At 43.2% G+C, this 25,300-nt stretch overlaps 1 protein-coding gene and 1 pseudogene across 1 annotated transcript in view; one reads left to right on the top strand and one right to left on the bottom strand.

The window, feature by feature from the left end:
* ATRX (ATRX, chromatin remodeler) overlaps nt 1–25,300 on the bottom strand; it is a 265,117-nt gene that overhangs the window by 199,387 nt on the left and 40,430 nt on the right. The window contains 1 exon segment of the mRNA XM_006082832.3: nt 9,846–9,958. Within this exon segment, the coding sequence (XP_006082894.1) occupies nt 9,846–9,958 (113 nt within the window).
* On the top strand, nt 22,020–23,087 carry LOC102420178 (annotated as a pseudogene).

The raw sequence follows: 25,300 nt of genomic DNA, 5'->3' as shown, positions 1-25,300 counted from the left end.
CCAGTCTCCCCCAACAGCCCTCCCCTGCCAGCCGGGTCGCCCCTAACTACCCTCCCCTGCCAGCCTGGTCCCCCCCCCCAACTGCTCCCCTGCCGGCCCAGTCGCCTCAGATGCCCTCTCCTGTCGGCCCGGTAGCCCACAACTGCCCTCCCCTGCAGGCCCCGATCCCCCCAACTGCCCTCTCTCCCCTGCAGGTCCGGTTCCCCCAGCAACTGCCCTCCCTCCCCTGCAGGTCCGGTCGCCCCCAACTGCCCTCCCCTGACGGCCTGGTCTCCCCCAACTGCCCGCCCCTGCAGGCCTGGTCACCCCTAACTGCCCTCCCCTGCTGGCCTGGTCGCCCCTCACTGCTCTCCCCTGCCAGCCATCTTGTTGTGGCCACCTTGTGACCACATGGGGCGGCCATCTTGTGCGAGGGCATGATGGTCAATTTGCATATTACCTCTTTATTATATAGGATGTGCTGAATTGATCTCAATTGACATGGAAGAATGAGGAAAAACTTAGTTAAGGAAGAAAGTAATGTTTGAGCTAAGACTTGAAGAGTAGGAAACCTCAGGTAAGGGGGTGGGGAGAGAGAGAAGGGAGATTTTCCAGAAGAATTCCAGCAAGTATAGACACAAGAGAGTGCAAAAGATCAAGGCAGGCAGGGAATTCAGTATGACTAGCACAGGAGAAGCTGGGACTGAGATGAGACTGAAAGAAGCAGACCAGGTACAGGCTACAGAAGCCCTTTTATACTTTGCAAAATATGTGAAAAGGTTCTCAGATTTTATTTGCATCTCTGGCAACACTATGAAGGATGGTTTCAAGGATGACCAGTCAGGATTTGAGAGAGTGATCGATAAGGGTGTGAACAGTGGGCATGATAGAAAGGGAGTTAAAACCTGATTCCTTTTTAAAAATATTTTTGAATGACAATGAGGTACCATCTCACATCTGTCAGAATGGCTATTATCAACAAACGACAAGTGCTGGCGAGGATGTGGAGAAAAAGGAACCCTCATACGCTGCTGCTGGGAATGCAGACTGGTGCAGCCATTGTGGAAGACAGTATGGAGTTTCCTCAAAACATTAGAAATGGAACTGCTGTTTCATCCAGCAATCCCACTTCTGAGACTATATCCTAAGAATCCTAAAACATCAATCAGAAAGAATATATGCACCCCTATGTTCATAGCAGCACAATTTACAATAGCTAAGATTTGGAAAAAGCCTAAGTGCCCATCAGCAGATGTGTGAATTAAAAAACTGTGGTACATCTACACAATGGAATAGCACTCTGCTGTAAAAAAGAAAGAAGTCTTACCATTTGCAACAGCATGGTTGGATCTGGAAAGCATTATGCTAAGCGAAATAAGCCAGTCAGAGAAAGATAAATATCACATGATCTTACTCATTTGTGGAATATAATGAACAACATGAACTAATGAACGAATATAGAACCAGAGTCATAGAAGCATCGAACAGACCGTCAAACCTCAGAGGGAAGACAGGGGAGGGAGGGTAAGAGATCAACCAAAGGATTTGTATGCATGCATATAAGCATAATCAATAGACGCAGACAATAGGAGGTGAAGATTTGTGCTGGGGGACAGGGCAGGCTGGGAGAGGTCAATGGGGGAAAAGGGAGACATATGTAATACTTTCAACAATAAAGTTTGTTTTTATTTTAAATAAAATTGTGGTTCATTTACACTATGGAATACTATGAAGCTGTAAAAAAGAGGGATCTCTTACCCTTTGGGACAGCATAGATCAGTGATGGCGAACCTATGACACGCGTGTCAGAGGTGACACGCGAACTCATTTTTTTGGTTGATTTTTCCTTGTTAAGTGGCATTTAAATATATAAAATAAATATCAAAAATATAAGTCTTTGTTTTACTATGGTTGCAAATATCAAAACATTTCTATATGTGACACGGCACCAGAGTTAAGTTAGGGTTTTTCAAAATGCTGACACGCCGAGCTCAAAAGGTTCGCCATCACTGGCATAGATGGACCTGGAAAATATTATGCTAAGTCAGGGGTGGGCAAACTTTTTGACTCGAGGGCCACAATGGGTTCTTAAACTGGACTGGAGGGCCGGAACAAAAGCATGGATGGAGTGTTTGTGTGAACTAATATAAATTCAAAGTAAACATCATTACATAAAAGGGTGCGGTCTTTTTTTTTTTTAGTTTTATTCATTTCAAACAGGCCGGATGCAGCCCGCGGCTGTGCTAAGTGATATAAGCCTAACTGAAAAAGACAACTATCACACGATCTCACTTTATTCATGGAAGCTAATGAACAAAATGAACTGACTAAGAAAATAAGACTGAAAGCATGGAGGAATGGAACAGACTGACATTCCTCAATGCAGGGCTGGGGGAACAAGAAAAGATAAACCAAAGAACTTATGTACTTACTAGAGTCCCGGTGCATGAAATTCATGTACAGGGGTGGGGGGGGGTCCTTCAGCCCGGCATGCACTCTCTCACAATCCGGGACTGCTGGCTCCTAACCGCTCGCCTGCCTGCCTGATCTCCCCCAACTGCTCACCTGCCTGCCTGATCGCCCCTAACCACCTCTGCCTCAGCCCCTGCCCACTGTGGTGGCTGTCTCTGCCTCGGCCCCCACTGCCACGGCTTCATCCGGAAGGTCATCTGGAAGGACGACCAGCTGTCCGGTCTAATTAGCATATTACACTTTTATTATTATAGAAATGCACAGTCCATGGATACAGGCAATAGGGTATTGAAAATCTGGCGGGTGGAGGGGACGCATGGGAGATATCTGTAATACTATCAACAATAAAAAATATATTTAACAGTGAAAAAAAGATGCCAAAAAAAGTTAAATTGTCTGATCTAAAAGCCTTAATTTGAAAATAATTTAAATTATATTGGTCTGTAGGTTTCTCTTTTTGTGGTATTTTTTATGATTTTTATATGACACTGGTCTCATAAAATGAGTTGGGAAATGTTCCTTTTTTATTGGAAGAGTTTATGAGGAATTTGTATTAAATCTGTTTTGTTTTGGATTTTTATTTTTTTAATCCTCACCCAAGGATATTCTTCCACTGATTTTTAGAGAGAGTGAAAGATAGAGGAAAAGACAGAGAGAAATATCAATGTGAGAGAAACACATCGATTGGTTGCCTCCTGCACGAGCTCTGACTAGGGTCTGGGCTGGGAGGAGCCTGCAACCAAGGTATGTGCCCTTAATTGGAATCTAATCCAGGACCCTTTGATCTGCTCTATCCACTGAGTCAAACCATCTAGGACTGGATTTATTTGACTGTTTTGGTGTAATTCTGAGTAAAGTTATATGGACCTTTGCTTTTCTTTATGTATGGGAAGATTTTTTTTTTAATTTCTAATTCAGACTCTTCAGTTATAGGTTTATTCACAATGTCTATTTGTTTTAATGATTTCAGAGAGGAAGGGAGAAGGAGAGAGAGATAGAAACATCAAAGATGAGTGATAATTATCAATCCGCTGCCTCCTGCATTCCTCCCCCCGCCACTGGGACTGAGCCTGCAACCCTGGGCATGTGCCCTGACCGGGACTCGAACTGTGACCTCCTGGTTCCTAGGTCGATGCTCAACCACTGAGCCACACCAGCTGGGCCACAATGTCTATTTTTTTTTTCATTACAAATTATAATTTATTCACATGCCCATCTACAGGGGAAAATATGGGGGCACAAAAATTGAGTTTTCCACAGAGCCTTCAGAACGGAATGTAGTCTTATTGACACTTTGACTTTGGCCCTGTGATACCCTAAATCAGTGATGGCGAACCTTTTGACCAAATTTCCCAGCACCATTTATTGAAGAGACTGTCTTGACTCCATTGTATGTTCTTGCCTCCTTTGTCAAATATTAATTGAGCATAGTGGTTTGGGTCGATTTCTGGGTTCTCTGCATAGGAGAACATATTTGCCAAAGATATCTCCGATAAAGGTTTAATCTCCAACATTTACAGGGAACTTTTACAACTTAATAAAAGGAAGATAAACAACCCAATCAAAAAATGGGCAACAGACCTAAATAGACACTTTTTGAAAGAGGACATACATAAGGCTGAAAGACATATGAAAACATGCTCAAAGTCACTAATCATCCGAGAGATGCAAATCAAAATGACAACGAGGTACCATCTCACACCTGTCAGAATGGCTATCATCAACAAACCAACAAATGACAAATGCTGGCGAGGATGTGGAGAAAAAGGAACCCTCCTGCACTGCTGGTGGGAATGCAAACTGGTACATCCACTGTGGAGAACAGTATGGAGTTTCCTCAAAAAACTAAAAATGGAACTTCCAGACCCAGTGATCCCACTTCTAGGAATATATTCCAAGAAACCAGAAACACCAATCAGAAAGGATATATGCATCCCTATGTTCATAGCAGCACAATTTACAATAGCTAAGATTTGGAATCAGCCTAAGTGCCCATCAGCAGGTGAATGGATTTAAAAACTTTGGCACATGTACACAGTGGAATACTATGCTGCTATAAAAAGGAAGGAACTCCTACCATTTGCAACAGCATGGATGGAGCTGGAGAGCATTATGCTAAGTGAAATAAGTCAGTCAGAGAAACATAAATATCACATGCTCTCACTCATTTGTGGATTATAATGAACAACATAAACCGATGAACAAAAACAGATGTAGAGACAGAAGCATCAATCAGATGCTCAAAACTCAGAGGGAAGGTAGGGGAGGGTGGGGGTGAGGGGGAGAGATCAACCAAAGGACTTGTATGCATGCATATAAGCATAAGCAGTGGATGTGGACAACAGGGGGTGAGGGCAGGATTGGGGGGATGAGGGGACATTGAGGGGATAAAAACACATTTGTAATATCTTAATCAATAAAGGGGAAAAAAGGAAAGAAAATTTTAAATGGGGGGTTACTAGAAGTGAGAGAAAAGGGAACCTAATCTAATCATGTGTCTGTAAAAGTAGAAAATTTTCTCCAGGTGATGGTAAAAGTGAGCAGAAGAAGCAAGAAATGTGGACCTCAAATATAAAACGACAAGAAACTGAATTCTGCCAACAACCTGAATGTGCACAAAAATTGAATTTTCCACAGAGCCTTCAGAACAGAATGTAGTCTTATTGACACTTTGACTTTGGCCTTGTGATACCCTAAATAGAGCTCAACAAAGTCCACTAGACTCCTGATATACAGTAAGATAATACATTTGGGTTATTTTAAGCTGCAAAGTTTGTAGTAATTTGCAATAGAAAATACATTTTATTGCCATTACAGCTTACATTCAATATTATTTTATAGTAGAGGCCCAGTGCATGAAATTCGTGCAGGGGCAGGGGTGTCCCTCAGCCCAGCCTGCACCCTCTCCAATCGAGGATCCCTCAGGGGATGTCCAACTGCTGGTTTAGGCCCGATTCCTGTGGGACATCCCTCTCACAATCCGGGACTGCTGGCTCCCAACCACTCGCCTGCCTGCAGGCCTGATCACCCCTGACTGCCCTCCCCTACTGGCCTGATCATCCCACAACTGCCCTCCCCTGCCGGCCGTCTTGTGTGTGGGCGTGGCAGTCAATTTGCATATTACCTCTTTATTATATAGGATTAGTTTCAGGTGTACAGCATAGTGGTTAAACAATTATATACTTTACAAAGTGTCCCCTCTGATATTTCCAGTACCAACCTGGCACCATATATAGTTATCACAATATTATTGACTATATTCCCTATGCTGTACTTTACAACCCCGTAACTACTAGTATTTTGTAATTACCAATTTGTATTTTTAATCCCTTCCTCTTTTTAACCCATCCCCAACTGCCCTCTCCTCTGATAACCATCAGTCTGTTCTCTGTATGTATGCATTTATTTCTGTGAAAAAATATTTTTGTGATGAAAATAATACCTAAGTAGTTTCAAACGAATCTTCAACAAATGACTTATTAATCACAAAGGAATAAATCAAAACTTTATAGTGGATTAATATAGTATAATAACCATAATCAAGAAATTGAAGTTAACATCACCAATAAAGAGGAAAATTATGTGCCTTATGAAATGATGAACTAACAAGAACATAATACCATTTATGCAGTAATCTTACCAAAAATAACCCAAATCTAATTATAACTAATCAGACAATTCCTCAATGAGGGGAGAATCACCAAATGTCATACTTCCAACTAACAGATAAATTGTTTTCGATTTTAAAAGATTAAAAAGACAAGACAACTATATGTAATATGTAATCTTCAACTAGATCCTGGACTTGGGGTGGGAGGGCTTACCTATAAAATTATTGTTGCGGCAATTTGTCAATGAAGACTAGAAACTGAAGGGTTAAATAACAGTACTTGTTTATTAGTTTTACCCACCTATTTACCCTTCCCATTGTTATTCATTATTTCCTGTACTTTGGTATTGGCATTTCAAAATATTTTCTTTCTGATTTAAGAAAATTCTTTACTATTTCCTCTGTTGTAGTTCTGCTGACATCAGGTTCTTGTGTTTTTTTTTGTCATTATTCCACCTTCACTTCTTTTTTTTAAACCTAACCTGAGGATATGTTTTTATTGATTTTAGAGGGAAGAAAAGAGAGGGAGAGATGTGAAAGAAACATTGATAAGTTGCCTCCCTTATGTACCAGGGATCGAACCTGAAACCTGAATATGTGCCCTGACCAGGAATCAAACCTGCGACCTTTCATGTACAGAACAATGCTCCAACCAACTGAGACACACTAGCCAGGGCCGACCTTCACATTTGAAACTTTTTCACTAAAAATAAAGTTCTATGCTGGCAATTATTTTCATGTGGCACTTGAAAGAAGTCATTTCCTTGTCATCTAGTTTTCTGATGTTCCTGTTGCCAAATGAACTACCAATGTAATTGCTGGTTTTTTTTAAATCAATGACTTTTTTCCTCTGACTGCTTATAAGATTTTTCTCTTGGTTTGTGTTCTTTAGGAATTCAATTATGACATGCATAGCTGTAGCTTTCTTTATATCTATTCTGCTTGGGATTCACAGTTTCATGAATCTATGGCTTCATGTTTTTCATTACTTTTAGAAAATGCCAATTATCTCTTCACATTCAGTTTCTGACACATTCTATCTCCTCTCTTTTGGGAACTCTAATTATACATATTATTTTACTTTTCACTGTGATCTACCTTTTACCTTTTGTACATATCATGTTTGTGTGTGCGCACACACGTGTGTATGTGTTTACATTCAGCTCTCAAAATGTAGCTATCCTTGAAATCCTCAGAACAAGTGATGGTAATCACAAAATACAGGATACTTTTAAAAAGGAATTTAAGCATCTATTCATATATCTGTTTGCCATTTGTATGCCTTCTTAGGAGAAATGTACAGGTCATTGTTTGACTTTTTTGCTCTTAAGTTGTATGATTTCTTTATATATTTTGGGTATTAACCCCTTGTCAGAGCTCTTGTTTGCAAATGTCATTTCCCATTTGGTTGGTTGCCTCTTTGTTTTGTTGATGTGCAGAAGCTTTTTAGTTTGATATAGTCCCATTCTTGCTTTTTACTTTCCTTGTCTTGGGGGTCAAATTCACAAAATCTTATCTAAGATCAAGGTCCATAAGCTTAGTACCTATGTTTTCTTCTATGTAATTTATTGTTTCAGGCCTTATATTTATATATTTTTATCCCTTTTGAGTTAATTTTTGTGTATGGGGACAATCAGTAGTCTAGTTCATTCTTTTCCATGTGGCTTCCCAATTTTCCCAGCACCATTTACTGAAGAGACTTTGCTCAACTTCACTAGCTATTAGAGAAATGCCAATCAAAATTACAATGAAATACCACTTCACACCTGTTAGAATGGTTACTATCAACACAACAAGTAGTAACTCGTTTTGGAGAAGTTGTGGAGAAAAAGAAACCCTCTTTCACCATAGGTGGGAATATAAACTGGTACAGCCATTATGGAAAAGAGTACGGCAATTTCTCGAGAAATTAAGAGTAAAATTACCATATGACCAAGCAAACCCTTATCTGGGTATCTACCAGAAAAATTTCAGAACATTTATTGGCAAAGATATATGTATGCCATATGTTTATTGCAGCCTCATGCATGGTGGCCAAGACATGGAAACAACCAAAGTGTCCCTCCACAGATGATTGGATAAAGATGATGTAGTACATATAGACAATGGAATACTACTTAGCCATAAGGAAAGATGAAATACTGTCATCTGTGACAACATGAATGGATACCATGCTAAGCAAAATAAGAATATCATGCTAAGCAAAGTAAGTCAAACAGAAAAATGCAAGATCAATAAGATTTCACTCATATGTGGGATATAAAACTGAAAGCAACAAATGAACAAACAAGACAAACAAACAAAAAAGCATAGACACAGACAACAGTATGGTGGTTATCAGACAGAATGGGAGGTAAGGGGGTAGGTAGTAAAGGGTAAATGAAGTCAAATATATGGTGACTTTGGGTGGTGGGCATACAATGTAATATACAGATGATGTATCATAGTACATTTGAAACCTATATAATATCATTAACCAATATCACCCCAATAAATTTAAAAAAATAATTTTTTTTAAAAGATCAGGCCTGGCCACTGTTGCCCAATGGTTGAGCATCGACCCAGGAACCAAAAGGTCGCTGGTTTGATTTCCAGTCAGGGCACATGCCTTTGGCTCATTGATCCCCAGTACAGGGTGTGCAGGAAGCAGCCAATCGATGATCTTTCTCACTCATCGATGTTCCCAGCTCTCTCTCTCTCCCTTCCTCTCTCTCTAAAATATCAACAACATTTTTTTAAAGATTAGATATTCACCCTGGCCAGTGTGACTCAGTGGTTAGAGCATCAGCCCATGCAACAAAGGGTTGCAGGTTCAATTCATGGGTCAAGGGCATGTACCTGGGTTGGAGGATCAAACCCCAGCTCTGGTCAGAGCACATGTGGAAGGCAATCAATCAATGTGTCTCTCTCATTTTGATAATTCTCTTTCTCTCCTCCCCCGCTACTTCCCTCTCTTCCATTCTCTGTAAAAAAATCAATGGAAAAAATATCCTCAGATGAGGATTAACAAAAAAAATTGGAAAAAAAAAATCAGATGTTCTCCATAAGAAAACAAAAACTGAAGGGGTCTAGAGAGGTGGTGTTAAAGTGCTTTTTAATTTATAAAAACACATGCACTGCCCTGGCCAGTTTCTCAGTGGTAAGAGCACCAGCCCATGGACTAAAAGGTCTCAGGTTCGTTTCCCGGTCAAAAACACAAACCTTGGTTGCAGGCTCGATCCCTGGCCCCTGGGTCAGGGGCATGTGGGTGACAACCAGTCCATGTGTGATGTTTCTCTCTCTCTCCCCCTTCACTCCCTCTAAAAATCAATAGGGAAAATATCCTTGGGTGAGGATTATCCAAAAAGAAAAACATATGCACTGACTAATCAGGTGAATACACACAAACAAAAAAATATGTACAAAATATACTCAGAGGTAGAATTAATTTACATTAAATTTAAATTAGTTTTAAAATTTTAACTCATAATAATACATGAATAACTGCTAGAATTATATATTTCTGTACTGTTCCTACCTCTTCTAATACTACCTATTTTTCACAGTCAAGATTCATCAACCCCTCTATAAGATATTTCCATTACACATAAAACCAAAAGCACATCATTCTCTAAGCATCTATAACTATAAAAACTTATATTTTCACATATCCAAGTTAACATCTCCAATATATTAGCTAAATACTAGATACAGAGAGGCTATCAAATCCTTTAATAGCTACCCCACCATAAAACAATAAATGGAATGTAGTCTAGAAAATACTGCACATTCTTTTTCAATTTACCTGTGCTTTGGCTCATCGTAGGTCTTGGGGGAGAACTTGTTTCTTCAGATTCTTCAGATGAATGAGCCAGAAAATCATGAAGTTTCTGCACCAATGTATTCAACTTGCTTTCACTATCAAAACAAAATTTAAAGAATTTCCTTAATTAGCCTGTCATGAATTTAATTAAATGTAAAGTTCTAACAAAATGAAACTATATCTATAGGGTAAGTTGTCTGAAAGAATGCATATTCAAACTAAAACATAAAGAAAATAAATTTTATTCCTCTAGGGATATAAAAATATGAGTAACACAACCTACTGTACAGTTTCCTAGGATCAAAATATTACTTATATAAAATGCTGATATTATGAGATTTTGCTTTATATCATTTAAAATAATGATTCAGTAATTTATCAAATATATTTACTGAGCACTTACTCTCTGAAAGGCTTCAGTAGTCTTTTTTTGATTATTACTCTATCTGCTGCTTGGCACAGAATCATTGAATAAATGACTTACAAATAAAACATAGAACAGGACTTAGAAGACCTCAGAGATTCCCAGGGAAATATTTATGTAACTAAATTATACATATATATATATGACCCTAATATGCAAATAGACTGAACAGCAGAAGAACTGAACAACCGAACAACCAGTCGCTAAGATGTGCACTGACCATCAGGGGGCACGTGCGGAACACAGCAGGCGTGGCAGCAAGCGGCAGAGCATGGAACATGGCAGGCGTCGGCCGCGGCAGTATGGTGGAGCAGGTGAGCGGGGGCGCCAGACCAAAGCGGGGCGCAGGTCGCTGTCATTGGCGCAAGCCTCTGGTGGTTACTGAAAATTCTTTGCTCCCACACACCACGGTTCCGCCCAGTGCTTACACCTGCTGCCGGCACCGGAGCCACCACTCGCAACCACTGTCAGTGCCAGCCCCGCTCACATCCGTTGCTGGCACCCAGCGCAGGTCCCGATTGCTGGACACCATCAGCAGGTGCAAGCGGCAGCTGCTGGCCCCAATTGCCTCTGAGGGCTTCTCCACCTCCCCGTGCTCCTGAGGGGAGATTGGGGCAGCAGCCGCTGCTCAGACCCGCTGATGGTGCCGGCCCCACTCACACCCACTGATGGCGCCAGCCCCAATGCTCTACGCCGCCATCGGTGTGAGCGAGGCTGGTGCCATCAGCACATGGGAGCAGCGGCAGCGACGGAAGAGGGGATGCCAGAAGACAGTGGACCGGGGCCGTGGTGGGAGGGGCCAGGTGGGGCTCTGAGGATGAGGATGGGCCAAACCCCGTCCCTATGCCCACTGCAGCCTCGCGGCCCACAGTTCCTTTCAAGGTGCACGGATTCATGCACTGGGTCCGCACACTATAACAGGATATTATAGCATATCCTTTTAAGTTATGTAACTCAAAAGGGACATATAAAGTTAAACGTTTCAAATGCAGAAAATAAATATATACCCTATCTATATATATAAAAGGTTAATATGCAAAGTGTCCCCTCGGGAGTTCGACCACAGACCAGGAGTTCGATTGCTTGCTATGACATGCCCTGACCACCAGAGGGTGGCACGGAACGAAGGAAGGCCCCGGCCGGCAGCCGGAAGGCCTCGATAGGCCCTGATCAGCGGCCAGGCCTAGGGACCCTACCCATGCACAAAATTCATGCACTGAGTCTCTAGTTTCTAATAAAAGATTTCCTAAACTTAAAAGCAAGAAGGAAAATAGATAAAATTGACTTCATCCAAATTCAAAACTTGTGTGTATCAAAAGTTACAACCAAGAAAGTGAAAAGGCAACCCATAGAACTAGAGAAAACTTTTCAAATATATCTGAAAAGGTATTAATAGCCCTTTTTAATAATATATATCCTTTTAAAGTTATAATAATACAAAGTATTCTTATAATTAAATATAAAAAAAGAAACCAATTTAAAAATTGGCAAAGGGCTTAGGTTAAATTTACCCCAAAGATATACAAATGGATAACAAGCACATAAATGCTCAAGATTATTAGTTACTAGTGGCCCAATGCATGAAATTCATGTAAGAGTAGGCATTCCTGCCCCCGGGTGCAGGCACCAGCTTCCCTCTGGCACCCGGGACCTGGGCTTCCCTCCAGCCGCTGGCAGGCACCTGGAACCTAGGCTTCTCTCACAGCCCCAGCTTCATCTGGAAGGACATCTGTACTAATTAGCATATTATGCTTTTATTATTATAGAGGCCTGGAGCACGAAATTCGTGCACGGGACGGGGGGGGGGGGGGTCCCTCAGCCCTGCCTGCACCCTCTCCAATCTGGGACCAGTGTTTACACTATGTATGCCAGGTTGGGCTAAGCCTTTCCCAGTATTATCTTGTCCAACATAAGAGTGGAAGACAGTGGGTTCTCAAGACTAGATTTTGAATCCTGCCAAAGAGCAAAAAGTTATTCATTAGAAATGAAGAGTACAGCAAATCAGCAAAATTAGCCCTAGCAGGTTTTGCTCAATGGTTAGAGCATCAGCCTCCGGACTGAAGGGTTTTGGGATCAATTCCGGTCAAGGGCACTACCTTCATTGCAGGCTCAATCCTGTCCCTGGTTGGCCGGTGCTGAAGGCAACCAATGGATGTTTCACTCTCTCTGTCTCTCCACCTCCCTTCTACTCTCTCTAAAAATCAATGGGAAAAAAATATCTTGGGGTAAGGTTTAACCAAAAAAAAAAAAAATCAGCAAAATGATGACTATCCACTCATTCCTAGAACTCACAGCAATCCAACCACAAAGTCAGCTTAGTTATCACATGAATTCATGCTGTAGCTTGCCAAGGTCAGGACTATGGATAAAGCAGTGCAGGCCATTATTAGTGCCACCACACACAAAAATAAAAACAATACAATCAGTAGAATGTCCTTCCTCTCTGAAGGACAGCATTTTTAGGCATAAATATGTTTGTATTATATTATGAGTCCAGGTAGGAGCCCAAAGGTGAAAAAATTGATAAGTACTTAAAAAATTGTGCTCATTCGAGAAATCTGAGGATGGATGTGATTTTTGAAAATAGCCAAATGTCATGTAGAGTCAAATATGGTGAATAATGCAAGATTATCAACTAGGGTAAGTCAGTTTTTGCCAAAATCTGAAGTATTCCTGAAAATTTTTCTTGTATGACTTCTAAATTGGTTACAAAAATAGTTCTCAAAATGTCCTCAGAAGCAGTGAAGGTCTGAGGTCATGGCCCTGCAGCATCTATGCAGGCGGCTGGGCAGAGTAGGGCAGCAGCTGCTAGATGGGTCAGTGGGAGAAGTGGGTGCAGCCCTTGGCCCTGCACCCCCAGTGCAATTGTGACGTGCAGGTACGCAACACCCGAAGCCAAGGCAGCAGGGCTCAGCTCTGCTCTGATGTGGTCTGGACTGGCACACAGTCCCAAGGTGCAGCGGATCCCAGACTGAGAGGGAGCAAGAGGATGAGGTGCTGAACCAGTAGCAAGCAGCTCAGCACCAGATGGCAGGGAATGCTGAGAAGTCAAAATAAATCTTGGACATGTCTCCATCTCCCGGAAGCAGAGGAGTGCATACCTCTTGGAACCATAGTTCATAAGGCATTCAACACATCCTTCAGTGTCCACAGCTGGAGAGGATCCCCTTGGTTTCTGCTCAGGCACCCAGGCAGAATGCAAATGAAATGGGGCCACAGTGTGTTGCTGCCTCAGCCTGGTGTGAGCTATTAGCCCCAAGTGACTCTCCCTCCTTCCCAAATGATTTACTGTCAGGGAATGCCTCCCTGTCAAACAGGAATGATGATTTTCAAGGGGCCCCAGATGATGTCCTTAGGAAAGTCCAATATTACAGGAGTGGCCATGACCTTCAATGGGAATCTAAAGATGCCCCCCATGGGCCACCAGTCACAGTGTCCCACATGAGGACACCAACAATGCATTATTCTGGCCACCCTATAGTATCTAAAATGTTATTGCCTCTAACCATACCTTCTGCTGGGTGCCAGGCAAGACTCCTTTCTTTGGCTCAGATGTTGTCCCTTAGAGATCCCCACAACTGTGGAATGTCCCCAGATGAGTCCCCATCATTGCTGACTTTAGAATCCCAGGACTCTTTTGTTAGCCAGCCAGCCTCCCAGAAAGACACCTTACTACCTGAGCGGCCCATACCTGCTCCACAAAGAGCAGAGCAGAAGTGCAGGGCTCTAGAAAGGGCTCCCATGAGGAGAGCCCCAGTTGGAAGTCCTTACTGCTGCCAGTATGAGAGAACTGTGGAAAAGCTTACACTAAGTTCTCCCACCTCCTGAGTCACCAACGCACACACAGGTGAGAGGCCCTATAAATGTGAGTGGGAAGGTTGTACGTGGCCATTCTTCCGTTCTAATGAGCTTGGATGAGATATATGGATACATACCAGATACCAGCTACATATATATGATCAGTGAGCCCAAAAATTCATGAGATCTGACCATCTCAGGCAACACCAAAGGACTCATCTTTGGGTGCCAGGATCCCCCAATCCACAGGCCAACAATGAACAGAGAGCCTCATTTTGGCTTCTCCACCCACATCCTGCCTGCCTCTGACCAGCTAGTCCAGGGGTGGGCAAACTTTTTGACTCGAGTGCCACAATGGGTTCTTAAACTGGACTGGAGGGCTGGAACAAAAGCATGGATGGAGTGTTTGTGTGAACTAATATAAATTCAAAGTAAACATCATTACATAAAAGGGTATGGTCTATTTTTTTTTTTTTAGTTTTATTCATTTCAAACGGGCCGGATCTGGCCCATGGCTGAGCTAGTCTCTTTAGTAGGTATAGACTTAGATGCAGACAGAGAAAGAGTATGAGGTAGTGTTGAATGAAGCCCATATGAGTTGGACCCTGTCATGTACTCTTCAAAAACTATCTTGGATGCCCTTACCTCTTTGGGTCCACCTACTTTCACTGAGTTTAGCTACATGGAAAGATGAAGCAAAGTAGAGATTGGGAACTTTATTAAAAAGCTCTTTATGGCACTTCCCAACTTGAAACCCTTCAGTGACTGTCCTTTACCTGCTACAAAAAATCCAAGTTCCTTATCTTGGTCTTCCAGTTTCCAGAGCCAGGCTATGTTCAAATCCTGATTTTACCACCTGTTAGCCATGTGACCTTGGGAAAGGTTTTCTGGTGAGAAAAACACTATTAGACTGTTTGGGACACACCTTATGTATTCAATCAGATTCTGTCCAGAATTCACCAGCCACATGCCCAAAGCTTCTGTCTCCTCCCACCACTTCCAGACTTGGATGAAATGCCCCACCGCAGGGCATGTGATCTGACATCTCAAGTAGCCACTAGTAACACAGAAGCCTGGGGGAGTTAATCCTCTTGGGTAACATTTAACTAACAGGAGTTCAGAGAAACCCAGGCAGATAAATTCCCTGTTCTTCCCTCCCTTCTCTGAATTGCTGCAAGGCACTGTTTCTCCAAACAGTACAGCCAATGGGGAGTATTTCGGTGCTCCCAAGTAGCCAGTGAATACACCTGCTGTGCTTCAAGGCTTGTCCTGAAGCAGGGCCCCATCTGCTATCACCTTGCATTACCTTCCATTCTCCCCTGCCTTGTTTCTCTTTTCTCACTCTCAGTGCCTTGAGTTTACACCATCCAAATAAAATATTGGTACTTGGTTCTTATTTTAGGCTCTGTTTTCTAGGTGACTTGGGGGTGGAGGATATTATACTGGGGCAGAGAAGGACAAAACCCCACCGTAACTTTGCCTCCTCCTTACAGAACTCAGGTACCAGATACCAAGTATTAAAAAGCCTGTTCTTCCCTCTCCCCTTGGATTGAGGGCATAATGGCTATCCTGACAACTCAAACAGGTAGTTCAAAACCTCATTTCTGAGGTTCTCAGCCAGCCATTTGTCTGATCAGCAAACTAATAGAAAAGAATTTACCCAAGCTCTCCAGTGAACTTTCAAGTGGCAGAGCTAGGATCCCAACCAGGATCTGTCTACTCCAGAGGTACATCTCTTCACTAAAATATGATGCCTTCTACAGATGTTGCCTGTGCCTAGTCCAGTGATGGCGAACCTTTTGAGCTCGGCATGTCAGCATTTTGAAAAGCCCTAACATAACTCTGGTGCTGTGTCACATATAGAAATGTTTTGATATTTGTAACCATAGTAAAACAAAGATTTATATTTTCGATGTTTATTTTATATATTTAAATGCCATTTAACAAAGAAAAATCAACCAAAAAAATGAGTTCGCGTGTCACCTCTGACACGCGTGTCATAGGTTTACCATCACTGGCCTAGTCTGACACCAAGTACTGCCAGGTGATGCCACAGTGAGACGAATCAGGACTGGTTCCTGTAGCCCAGGAACCATTAGATCTAGAGACAGAGGTCCACCTAGGTGCAGTGACCATGGAGAAGAGGAGCACCTAAACGGGAATATCAGAAAGGCATATGCACCCTGACAAGGGGTTGATCTCACAACCTTGGGTACATGCCCGGAATGGGAATCAAACCAGCAGCTTTTCGGTGCACAGGACCATGCTCAGCCAACTGAGCCACACTGGCCAGGCTCAGCAAATATTTTTTTAAAATATATTTTATTGATTTTTTACAGAGAGGAAGGTAGAGGGATAGAGAGTTAGAAACATCAATGAGAGAGAAACATCGACAGCTGCCTCCTGCACACCTCCCACTGGGGATGTGCCCGCAACCAAGGCACATGCCCTTGACTGGAGTCGAACCTGGGACCTTTTACTCCGCAGGCTGACGCTCTGCCACTGAGCCAAACCGGTCAGGGCAGCAAATATTTTGAAGCCCACAATTCAGAAAGCATCACAGCATGTTGGGATTCATGGTGGATGGCATGGAAACAGTGTGTCTGGGAAGAAAAGACTTCTCAAGGAGGTGCCCAAGTCAGACCTGACAAGCTCGCGGGGCTTAGCCAGACTTCCCATTTCCTGGATTTTTACCCTTGGTCATGCTTGGTGCTAGACACTAAAAACTCAGAACATGATGGGGCCTGCTGTAGGGCAGAAAAGTAATGGACAATTCTGAAAGTGCTGCCAAGGCAAAGAGCTGAACCTCTGCAAGTTCAAACTTATTCTGAGCAGCTGGGGATGTCCCAGAACCTTAGCTATGCCTGCCCTCTCACCCCGACCCTAACTCTGTACTGCATGCCACCTTGGTCTGTTCTAGTGGCCCCAATGTACCTGGGCCAGGCCTCTAAGGTCCTCCATCCAAATTTCAAGCAAGGGGAGTGGATATGATTTTTTTAAGTAGGGACAAGAAGGTGCACATTTGTGACCCAATTACTGGCTCCAAAGACTCAGGTTTCCAACACCGAAAATCTTTTATTCCCACCTGGGCACTAGGACCCTTCAATGGTGAGGGGGTGATAGGAGAAGAAATCAAACTATCCTGTAACCCAGCCGTGGGCAAACTACGGCCCGCGGGCCGGATCCGGCCCGTTTGAAATGAATAAAACTAAAAAAAAAAAAAAAAGACCGTACCCTTTTATGTAATGATGTTTACTTTGAATTTATATAAGTTCACACAAACACTCCATCCATGCTTTTGTTCCCGGCCCTCCGGTCCAGTTTAAGAACCCATTGTGGCCCTCGAGTCAAAAAGTTTGCCCACCCCTGCTTTAACCAGTGATTACACTATGTATGCCAGGTTAGGCTAAGCCTTTCCCAGTATTATCGTGTTAAACACAAGGGTGGAAAAGACAGCGGGTTCTCAAGTAAGACTAGTACATTTTGAATCCTGCCATTTCCTGGCTGCATGGTCTTGGGCAATTTACTTATCTCTGTTGCTTCTGATAGCAAGTGGGCAAGATTGGATTCAAACTAAAATGATAATCACATTTAAAAAAATGGTTTCTTTGACTTAAGAGAGAGGAAGGGATTTCAGGGCTCCAGGTGACAGTTAAAGGAGGCTTGGATTAGTGGAAGTGGAAGATTAGAAAGATTTAGGAGTGATAATTAATGGGATTTGGTTGAGGACATGGTCAAGGAAGACTCCCAGGTTTTTGGCTTGAGTTATAAGTAGCACAGAAGAATGGACGAAATTCATTAATTTATTTTCTACTTTTATGATCTGTTATACAATGCAAAAAGTATTATTTCCCACGTATGCAATTTAAAGAATAATTAAACTTATCTACCCTTTTATGTCACTTGAGAAACAGTAGATACTAATTAATACATCTGAAGCCTTTGAGCTCCCCTCTCTGATCAAATCCCCCAATCCTCCATAGAAGTAACCTCTATCCTGAATTGTGGTTAATCTCACCTTTGCTTTTATTTGTTGTTTTTACCATATGTGTATCTATTCTTAAACAATATAGTGATTGGTTTAATGTGGGGAGAAAAAATGTCCTCAGGAATGACATTATCATTGCTATCACTGTGGCCTCCCAGGATAAGTACATAGAATGGAAATACTCATCTACACTAATAAAAGAGAAACATGGTAATTAGCATACGACCGCTACCCTTCCCATTGGCTAATTAGCATATCCTTATGCAAATTAACTGTCAGCCAAGATGGCGGCCAGCAGCCAGGCAGCTGGAAGCGAACATAAGGCTTGCTTACTCCAGTGACTGCAGACTCCAACATTCCCCGCCTGCCTTGCCGGCCTCTGAGCTGCAACTCTAAGAAACATTGTAACATATATAGAAGCTAAACAAAACCCCAGAAACCAGCTTTCAGCCGGTCGGGATCTCAGACCTGGAGTTATACATTGTTTCGATTATAGAACGCAAACAAACCAGATACCTGCTTTCAGCAGCTGAAGCCTCAGAGCTAGAGCCAGAGCTAAAGCTGGCCCAGAATTTAAAAAAAAAAAAAAAGGAGCGGTTGGGAGCTTCAGTCAACTGCCAGCCTGAAAGCAGCCCTCAGCTCCTCACCCAGACTGGCCAGGCACCCCAGTGGGGACCCCCACCCTGAAGGGTGTGTGACCAGCTTCAAACAGCCATCATCCCCTCATCCAGGCTAGCCAGGCACCCCAGTGGGGACCCCCACCCTGATCCAGGACACCCTTCAGGGCAAACCAGCTGGCCCCCAGGCCTCTATCCTATATAGTAAAAGGGTAATATGCCTCCCAGCACCGGGATCAGTGTGACAGGGGGCAGCGCCCAAAACCCCCTGATCGCCCTGCGGATCAGTGTGACAGGGGCAGCGCCCCAACCCCCCCCCCACAGGCCCTGCTGTGTGTGTGACAGGGTAGAGCCATAACCTCCCCATCGGCCCTGCCCTGAGTGTGAGAGTGGCGGGCGCCCCAACCCCCTGATCGGCCCTGCTCTGTGGGTGATAGAGGGCGGCGCCCCAACCCCCTGATTGGCCCTGCTCTGTGGGTGATAGAGGGCGGCGCCCCAACCCCCTGATCTGCCCTGCTCTGTGTGTGATAGAGGGCGGCGCCCCAACTCTCCTATCGGCCCTACTCTGTGAGTGACAGGGGGGAGCTCCTCAACCCCCTGATCGGCCCTGCTCTGTGCATGACAGTGGGCAGCGCCCCAACTCCCCAATTGGCCCTGCTCTCAGCCCAACCAGGGGCTGCACCTAGGGATTGGGCCTGCCCCTCTGCCACCCCGGGAGCAGGCCTAAGCCAGCAGGTCATTTATCTTCCTGAGGGGGTCCCAGACTGCTAGAGGGGCACAGGATGGGCTGAGGGGACCCCCCCCTCCCCCCCCCAGTGCACAAATTTTTGTGCACCAGGCCTCTAGTTTCATATAAAGCTCTGATTTCAGTTAAAAATCTACCTCATTTCTAGACTCACACATTAGACATGGTCCTTAGAATTGTTCACGTCTTATTTGTGAAAATGGTATTTTAAACACACCAAACCAACTGTATAAAAGGCAGCACTTATTAATCATTTTGTAAATTGAAGAATCTTTCCCTAAGGCAAAACTGCACATATTAAGTGATGAGTTTTACAACTGTGAACTGTTAGAAGTTATTTTTTTAATCCAGATATGGTTGTCACTCTCTTCTCCCTCTACCAAAATGTGAAGCTAACTCAACCAGCACTACATATTACTTAACTCTAGGTGCTAGGTAAAAGACCTTAAAATGGCCCTTTTAAGAGTGGTTAAAAATCTCCATTGAAGAAGAACATATTCAGCAATCATGCTCACAGCCACACAATTAAAGCATGAGTTGGATGCAGATGTGAGATCTGATCTGCCTATCTGACAAGTGGAACCCCCAAAAATCTAAATTCTTAACGTAAGCAAGCTAACCATATAATAAATGACTAAATTTCAGACAAGTTTTGAGCCCTAAAGTCAATGTTTTTAACTAGGAACCATGTTCTTTCTCTCCCTTGAATGTTTTACTGGTTTACATATTTTCCATAAGGAACTGCGGAGTTCCAAAAATTATTAGTGTTACACCTTTTTTGCACTATTATTTTGGAGAATTATATGCGTAGAAGAACTAGTCTTTTTTCAAATTATACTTTTCATTTTGAGATAATTGCAGATTTACACGCCGTTGAATTAGCCTGTATATCCGTTACCCCGTTTTCCATATGGTAACACCTTATAAAACTACTTCTCATTTTCACGCATGCATCTACCTGCTGCCACAGATGGGCTGCTATCTTTATGACATAACAATGAACCACACAAGAGTCTCTGAAATTTGGCTATATAATCATGAATATATTGACCAAAATGTTGTTTTTATAAAAAAATAATGGTAACTAATTTAAATTTTTGTTCACTTCCTGATTGTTTAAAATGGCATTTTATAATGAACAAAGATTTAAAAAAAAAAACAATATCACACCAAAAAAATTTTAGTTAATAAACGAATTCAATAAAGTTGATGGATACAACATCAACATGTAAAAATCAACTGCATTTCTATATATTAACAATGAACAATCCAAAAATAAAATTAAGAAAACAATTTCAGCCCTAGCAGGTATGGCTCAGTGGACAGAGCTTTGGCCTGAGGACCACAGGGTCCCAGGTTCAATTCCGGTCAAGGGCACATACCTTGGTTGCAGGCTCCACCCCAGCCCGGGCCCTGGTTGGGGTGCATGCAGGAGGCAATCAATCGATGTGTTTCTCTCACATTGATGTTTCTCTGTCTTTCCCTCTCTACTCCACTCTCTCTAAGGGATCAATGGAAAAATATCCTTGGGTGAGGATTAACAACAACAACAACAAAACATACTATTTATAATAGCATCAAAAACAATTAAATATTGCCCTGGACGGTTTGACTCGGTGGATAAAGTGTCAGCCCTTGTACTGAAGGGTGCTGGGTTCGATTCTGGTCAAGGGCACATACCTCGGTTGCAGGCCGGCCCATCAGGCATGATGGAGGCAACAAATCAATGTGTCTCTCTCACACTGAATGCAGCAGCAACAATAAGAAAACAAATCATCTATATGTGTGTGTGTGTGTGTGTGTCTATAAAAGGCTAATATGCTAAGTGTCCCTCCTACCATCCAACCAGTAGATATGACGTGCACTGACCACTAGGGGGCAGGAACTGCCGAGCTGCAGTGACTTGGCAGCCACGGTTCTTGGGTGACGCACCCAAAACCAGAGAGGAGGGAGCCCGATTCCTCGAGAGGGAGTGCAACTCCACCTTCGGCCGTAGGTTATGTTGTTGCTGGGGTACTGTCAGCCCCGAATCTGGTTTCCTCACACTTGCGTTTGTGTTCCATACCCTGTACATCAACTTTGCAGAGTGCCCTCTCACACTCCAGGACCCCTCACTGGGGACTGAACCCCAAACCTGGGCATGTGCCCTGACCAGGAATCAAACCTGTGACCTTTTGGCACATGGGATGACACTCAACAACTGAGCCTCACTGATCAGCGCTAAAACATAATTTTTAATGGCAGCACAGTATTCATCTGATAAAGATGACATAAGCTTTTTTTTTCAAGCTAAGAGCACCTAAAAACCTGTATGCATCTGTTGCAAGAATTGCAGTTGCCTACTAAAAGGATATACTTAGGTGGCACAGAGGGCGCAGCCGGGGCGTGAGATGCGAGCAGGAGGCCGGCCGCCGCCACGAGGCAGGCTCACCCAGGGATGTCTGAGCACGCGCCTCGCGGGGCCAAGCTCCATGCAGCGGCCGTCACCCAGGCCTCAGAGGGCTGCCAAGTACCGGCGCACCCTGGCTGAGGGGCTCGGTGCCGCTGGGCCGCCGGCTGCGCGCCTAGGCCGGCGGGTCAGGAGGATGAGCAGCGCCGGGCTCTGAAGCATGGAGGGGGTTCTGTACAAGTGGACCAACTATCTCACAGGTTGGCAGCCTCATTGGTTTTAGATAATGGAATATTGTCCTACTATGATTCACAAGATGATGTTTGCAAAGGCAGCAAAGGAAGTATAAAGACAGCAGTTTGTGAAATTAAAGTCCATTCAGCAGACAACACAACAATGGAATTAATCATTCCAGGAGAGCAGCATTTCTACATGAAGGCGGTCAATGCAACTGAGACAGAGGTGGCTGGTAGCTCTGGGGAGCTCCAAAGCCTGTTTGACTGACACTAGGACTAAAAAAGAAAAAGAAATAAGTGAAACCAGTGAATCTCTAAAAACCAAAATGTCTGAACTTCTCCTCTACTGTGACCTTTTAATGCAGCAAGTTCATACGATTCAAGAATTTGTTCACCATGAGAATCATTCATCTCCCAGCATAGAGAACATGAACGAAGCCTCTTCCCTACTTAGTGCCACATGTAATATGTTCATCACAACACTTGAGGAATGTGTGAAGATAGCAAATGCCAAGTTTAAACCTGAGATGTTTCAGCTGTCCCATCCGGATCCCTTAGTTTCTCCTGTGTCACCTTCTCCTGTTCAAATGATGAAGCGTTCTGTCAGCCACCCTGGTCCTTGCAGTTCAGAGAGGAGTAGCCACTCTATAAAAGAACCAGCGTTTACACTTCACCGGCTCCCCCAGCGACGCCGAAGAACCTACTCAGATATAGACTCTTGTAATGATATCCCTCTTGAAGACCCAGATAGGCCTGTTCACTGTTCAAGAAATACACTTAATGGGGATTTGGCATCAGCAACCATTCCTGAAGAAAGCAGACTTATGGCCAAAAAAAAAATCTGAATTGGAAGATCCTCTTTCATCCTTTTCTTCCTGAGGAAACAGAAATGTCTAACTTCCTCTAAGTATTGCTATGCAAAAGCTGCTGTAATTAAACTATGTCATAGGGAGTAGTTTTTCCCTTAGGATTTCTCTGCACTTTATAGAATATTGTAAAACAAACAAAAAAACCCACATACCTTTGAAGTGTATTTTATCTTTATACTAGAGGCCCGGTGCACAAAAATTTGTGCACTGGGGGAGGGGGGGCCCTCAGCCGGGCCTGTGCCCTCTCGCAGTCTGGGACCCCTCGGGGGATGACTACCTGCTGGCTTAGGCCTGCTCCCCGGGGGATTGGGCCTAAGCTGGCAATCAGACATCCCTCTGGCAGCCTGGCAGCCCTTGGGGGATGTCCACTTGCAAGCGGGGAGCAGGCCTAAGCTGCAGTCAGACATTCTTAGCACTGCTGAGGAGGCAGGAGAGGCTCCCACTACCACCTCTGTACTGGCAGCCATCAGCCTGGCTTGTGGCTGCGCAGAGCTCCCCCATGTGGGAGCACACTGACCCCCAGAGGGCAGCTCCAGCATTGAGCATCTGTCCCCTGGTGGTCAGTGTGTGTCATAGTGACCAGTCATTCCCAGTCTTTCTGCTGTTAGGGTCAGTTTGCATATTACCCTTTTACTATATAGGATAGAGGCCTGGTGCACAGGTGGGGGCCGGCTGGTTTGCCTTGAAGGGTGTCCCAGATCAGGGTGGGGGTCCTGCTTGGGTGCCAGGCCAGCCTGGGTGAGGGGCTGATGGCTGTTTTCAGGCTGGCCACACCCCCTTTAGGGTGGGGGTCCCCACTGGGGTGCCTGGCCAGTCTGGGTGAGAGGCTGAGGGCCGTTTTCAGGCTGGCCGGCGACTGAAGCTCCCAGCCTCTCCTTTTTTTTTTTCCTTCTGGGATTTATTTACCTTCTATAATTGAAACTCTGTTGCTTTCGGAGCTTAGAGCCGGGCCGCGCGCGGCAGGCGGGGAACCTTGGCTTCCTCCATCACTGGAGCAAGCAAGCCTCCTGCTCGCTTCAGCTGTGTGGCTGCCAGCCGCCATCTTTGTTGGCAGTTAATTTGCATATCACCCTGATTAGCCAATGGGAAGCGTAGTGGAGGTACAGTTAATTATCCTTTTTGTCTTTTATTAGATAGGATAGTTGATTTGCAAGAGTATTTTCCTAATAACTTCACAGTATGAATATGCATCTTTTTTTCTTTTTAAACAAATGATGGTGTAACATTTTGACATCCCTAAGGACAAATGTAGATATTTTTCTAAAAAACTGTGAGTGACTGACAGCTTAGTCTGTGTATTGTAGCTTATAAATATGAAATCTTATAAACATAAGGTTTCCGTTGGACAGAAGTGTGACATATGTAACTTGAGCCATGGACCAAATGGTCACTTTACCCCAGCTGAAAATGAGTTACCATAGCAGCTTGATGGTGATTGTACTGTATTCCTTTAAGCAAAAGGAAACATTTAATAATCTTAAATATTTTTTGCCCAAATACCATGACATTGAGGATTTTTTTTACAAACCAGACAGCGCTGTCCTTCATATGTGAAATTGACACTACTGATTTGTCAAAACCAAATGTTGGGTTAAAGTATTTAATTTTTATTTATTTTTCTGTTGCATCAAAACTGACCTACCAAATTTAAGATGTGTATACATTGTTATTTACACTGTTCTGGGAAAGAGGCTAATGTTGTAGTGACCTTGCTCACTTCTACCAGAGAAATAAACAGCTTTCAATGGAAGAGGATTTTAGTGCTTTTTTCCTAAAATAGACATTAAGCTGCTGTTTTAAGGTATTAATGTTTGCAGCTCTTTAGATATCTAGAGACATTTTTTAATTTATGAATATTTATACAAAAAAAGGAATTCTGTTAAGGCAACTGCTCTACATCACTTAAGAATAGCATTATTTAAATAAAGAATAGCATTTCCTGTCCATATCTATTGTCATTGTTTGCCTTTTAAACTGTTTTTCTAAATTCACTTTGGAGTGATGGTTTTGTCCAAGGTCTTGGATGAGGAGCACTTTAAAACAAACTGGTTTGTTGTTTTTATGTTAATCATGTGTTTAATAAATATGTGGTTTTTGCATTCAATAAATAAATAGATAAAAAGAAAGAAAGAAAGAAAGAAAGAAAGAAAGAAAGAAAGAAAGAAAGAAAGAAAAAGGATATACTTAGAATGACTTACACTTTAAAATGAATTATTTATTCAGACCACAAGTATAGCAACTAAGGGCTACTATGTGCACTGACTATTATAAAAGTTTAACTGAGAAAAAATAAGCTAACACTTATTTTACTAGTATATTCACTTAGCGCAGCAGGAGTGGCTCAGTTGTACAATCCTCGGTAGGGGCATAT

The sequence above is a fragment of the Myotis lucifugus genome, unplaced genomic scaffold (assembly GCF_000147115.1).
Source record: "Myotis lucifugus unplaced genomic scaffold, Myoluc2.0 scaffold_4, whole genome shotgun sequence".
NCBI lineage: Eukaryota > Metazoa > Chordata > Mammalia > Chiroptera > Vespertilionidae > Myotis > Myotis lucifugus.
Note: the sequence above shows the minus strand (reverse complement) of the source record. Positions and strands in the feature narration are given on the sequence as shown.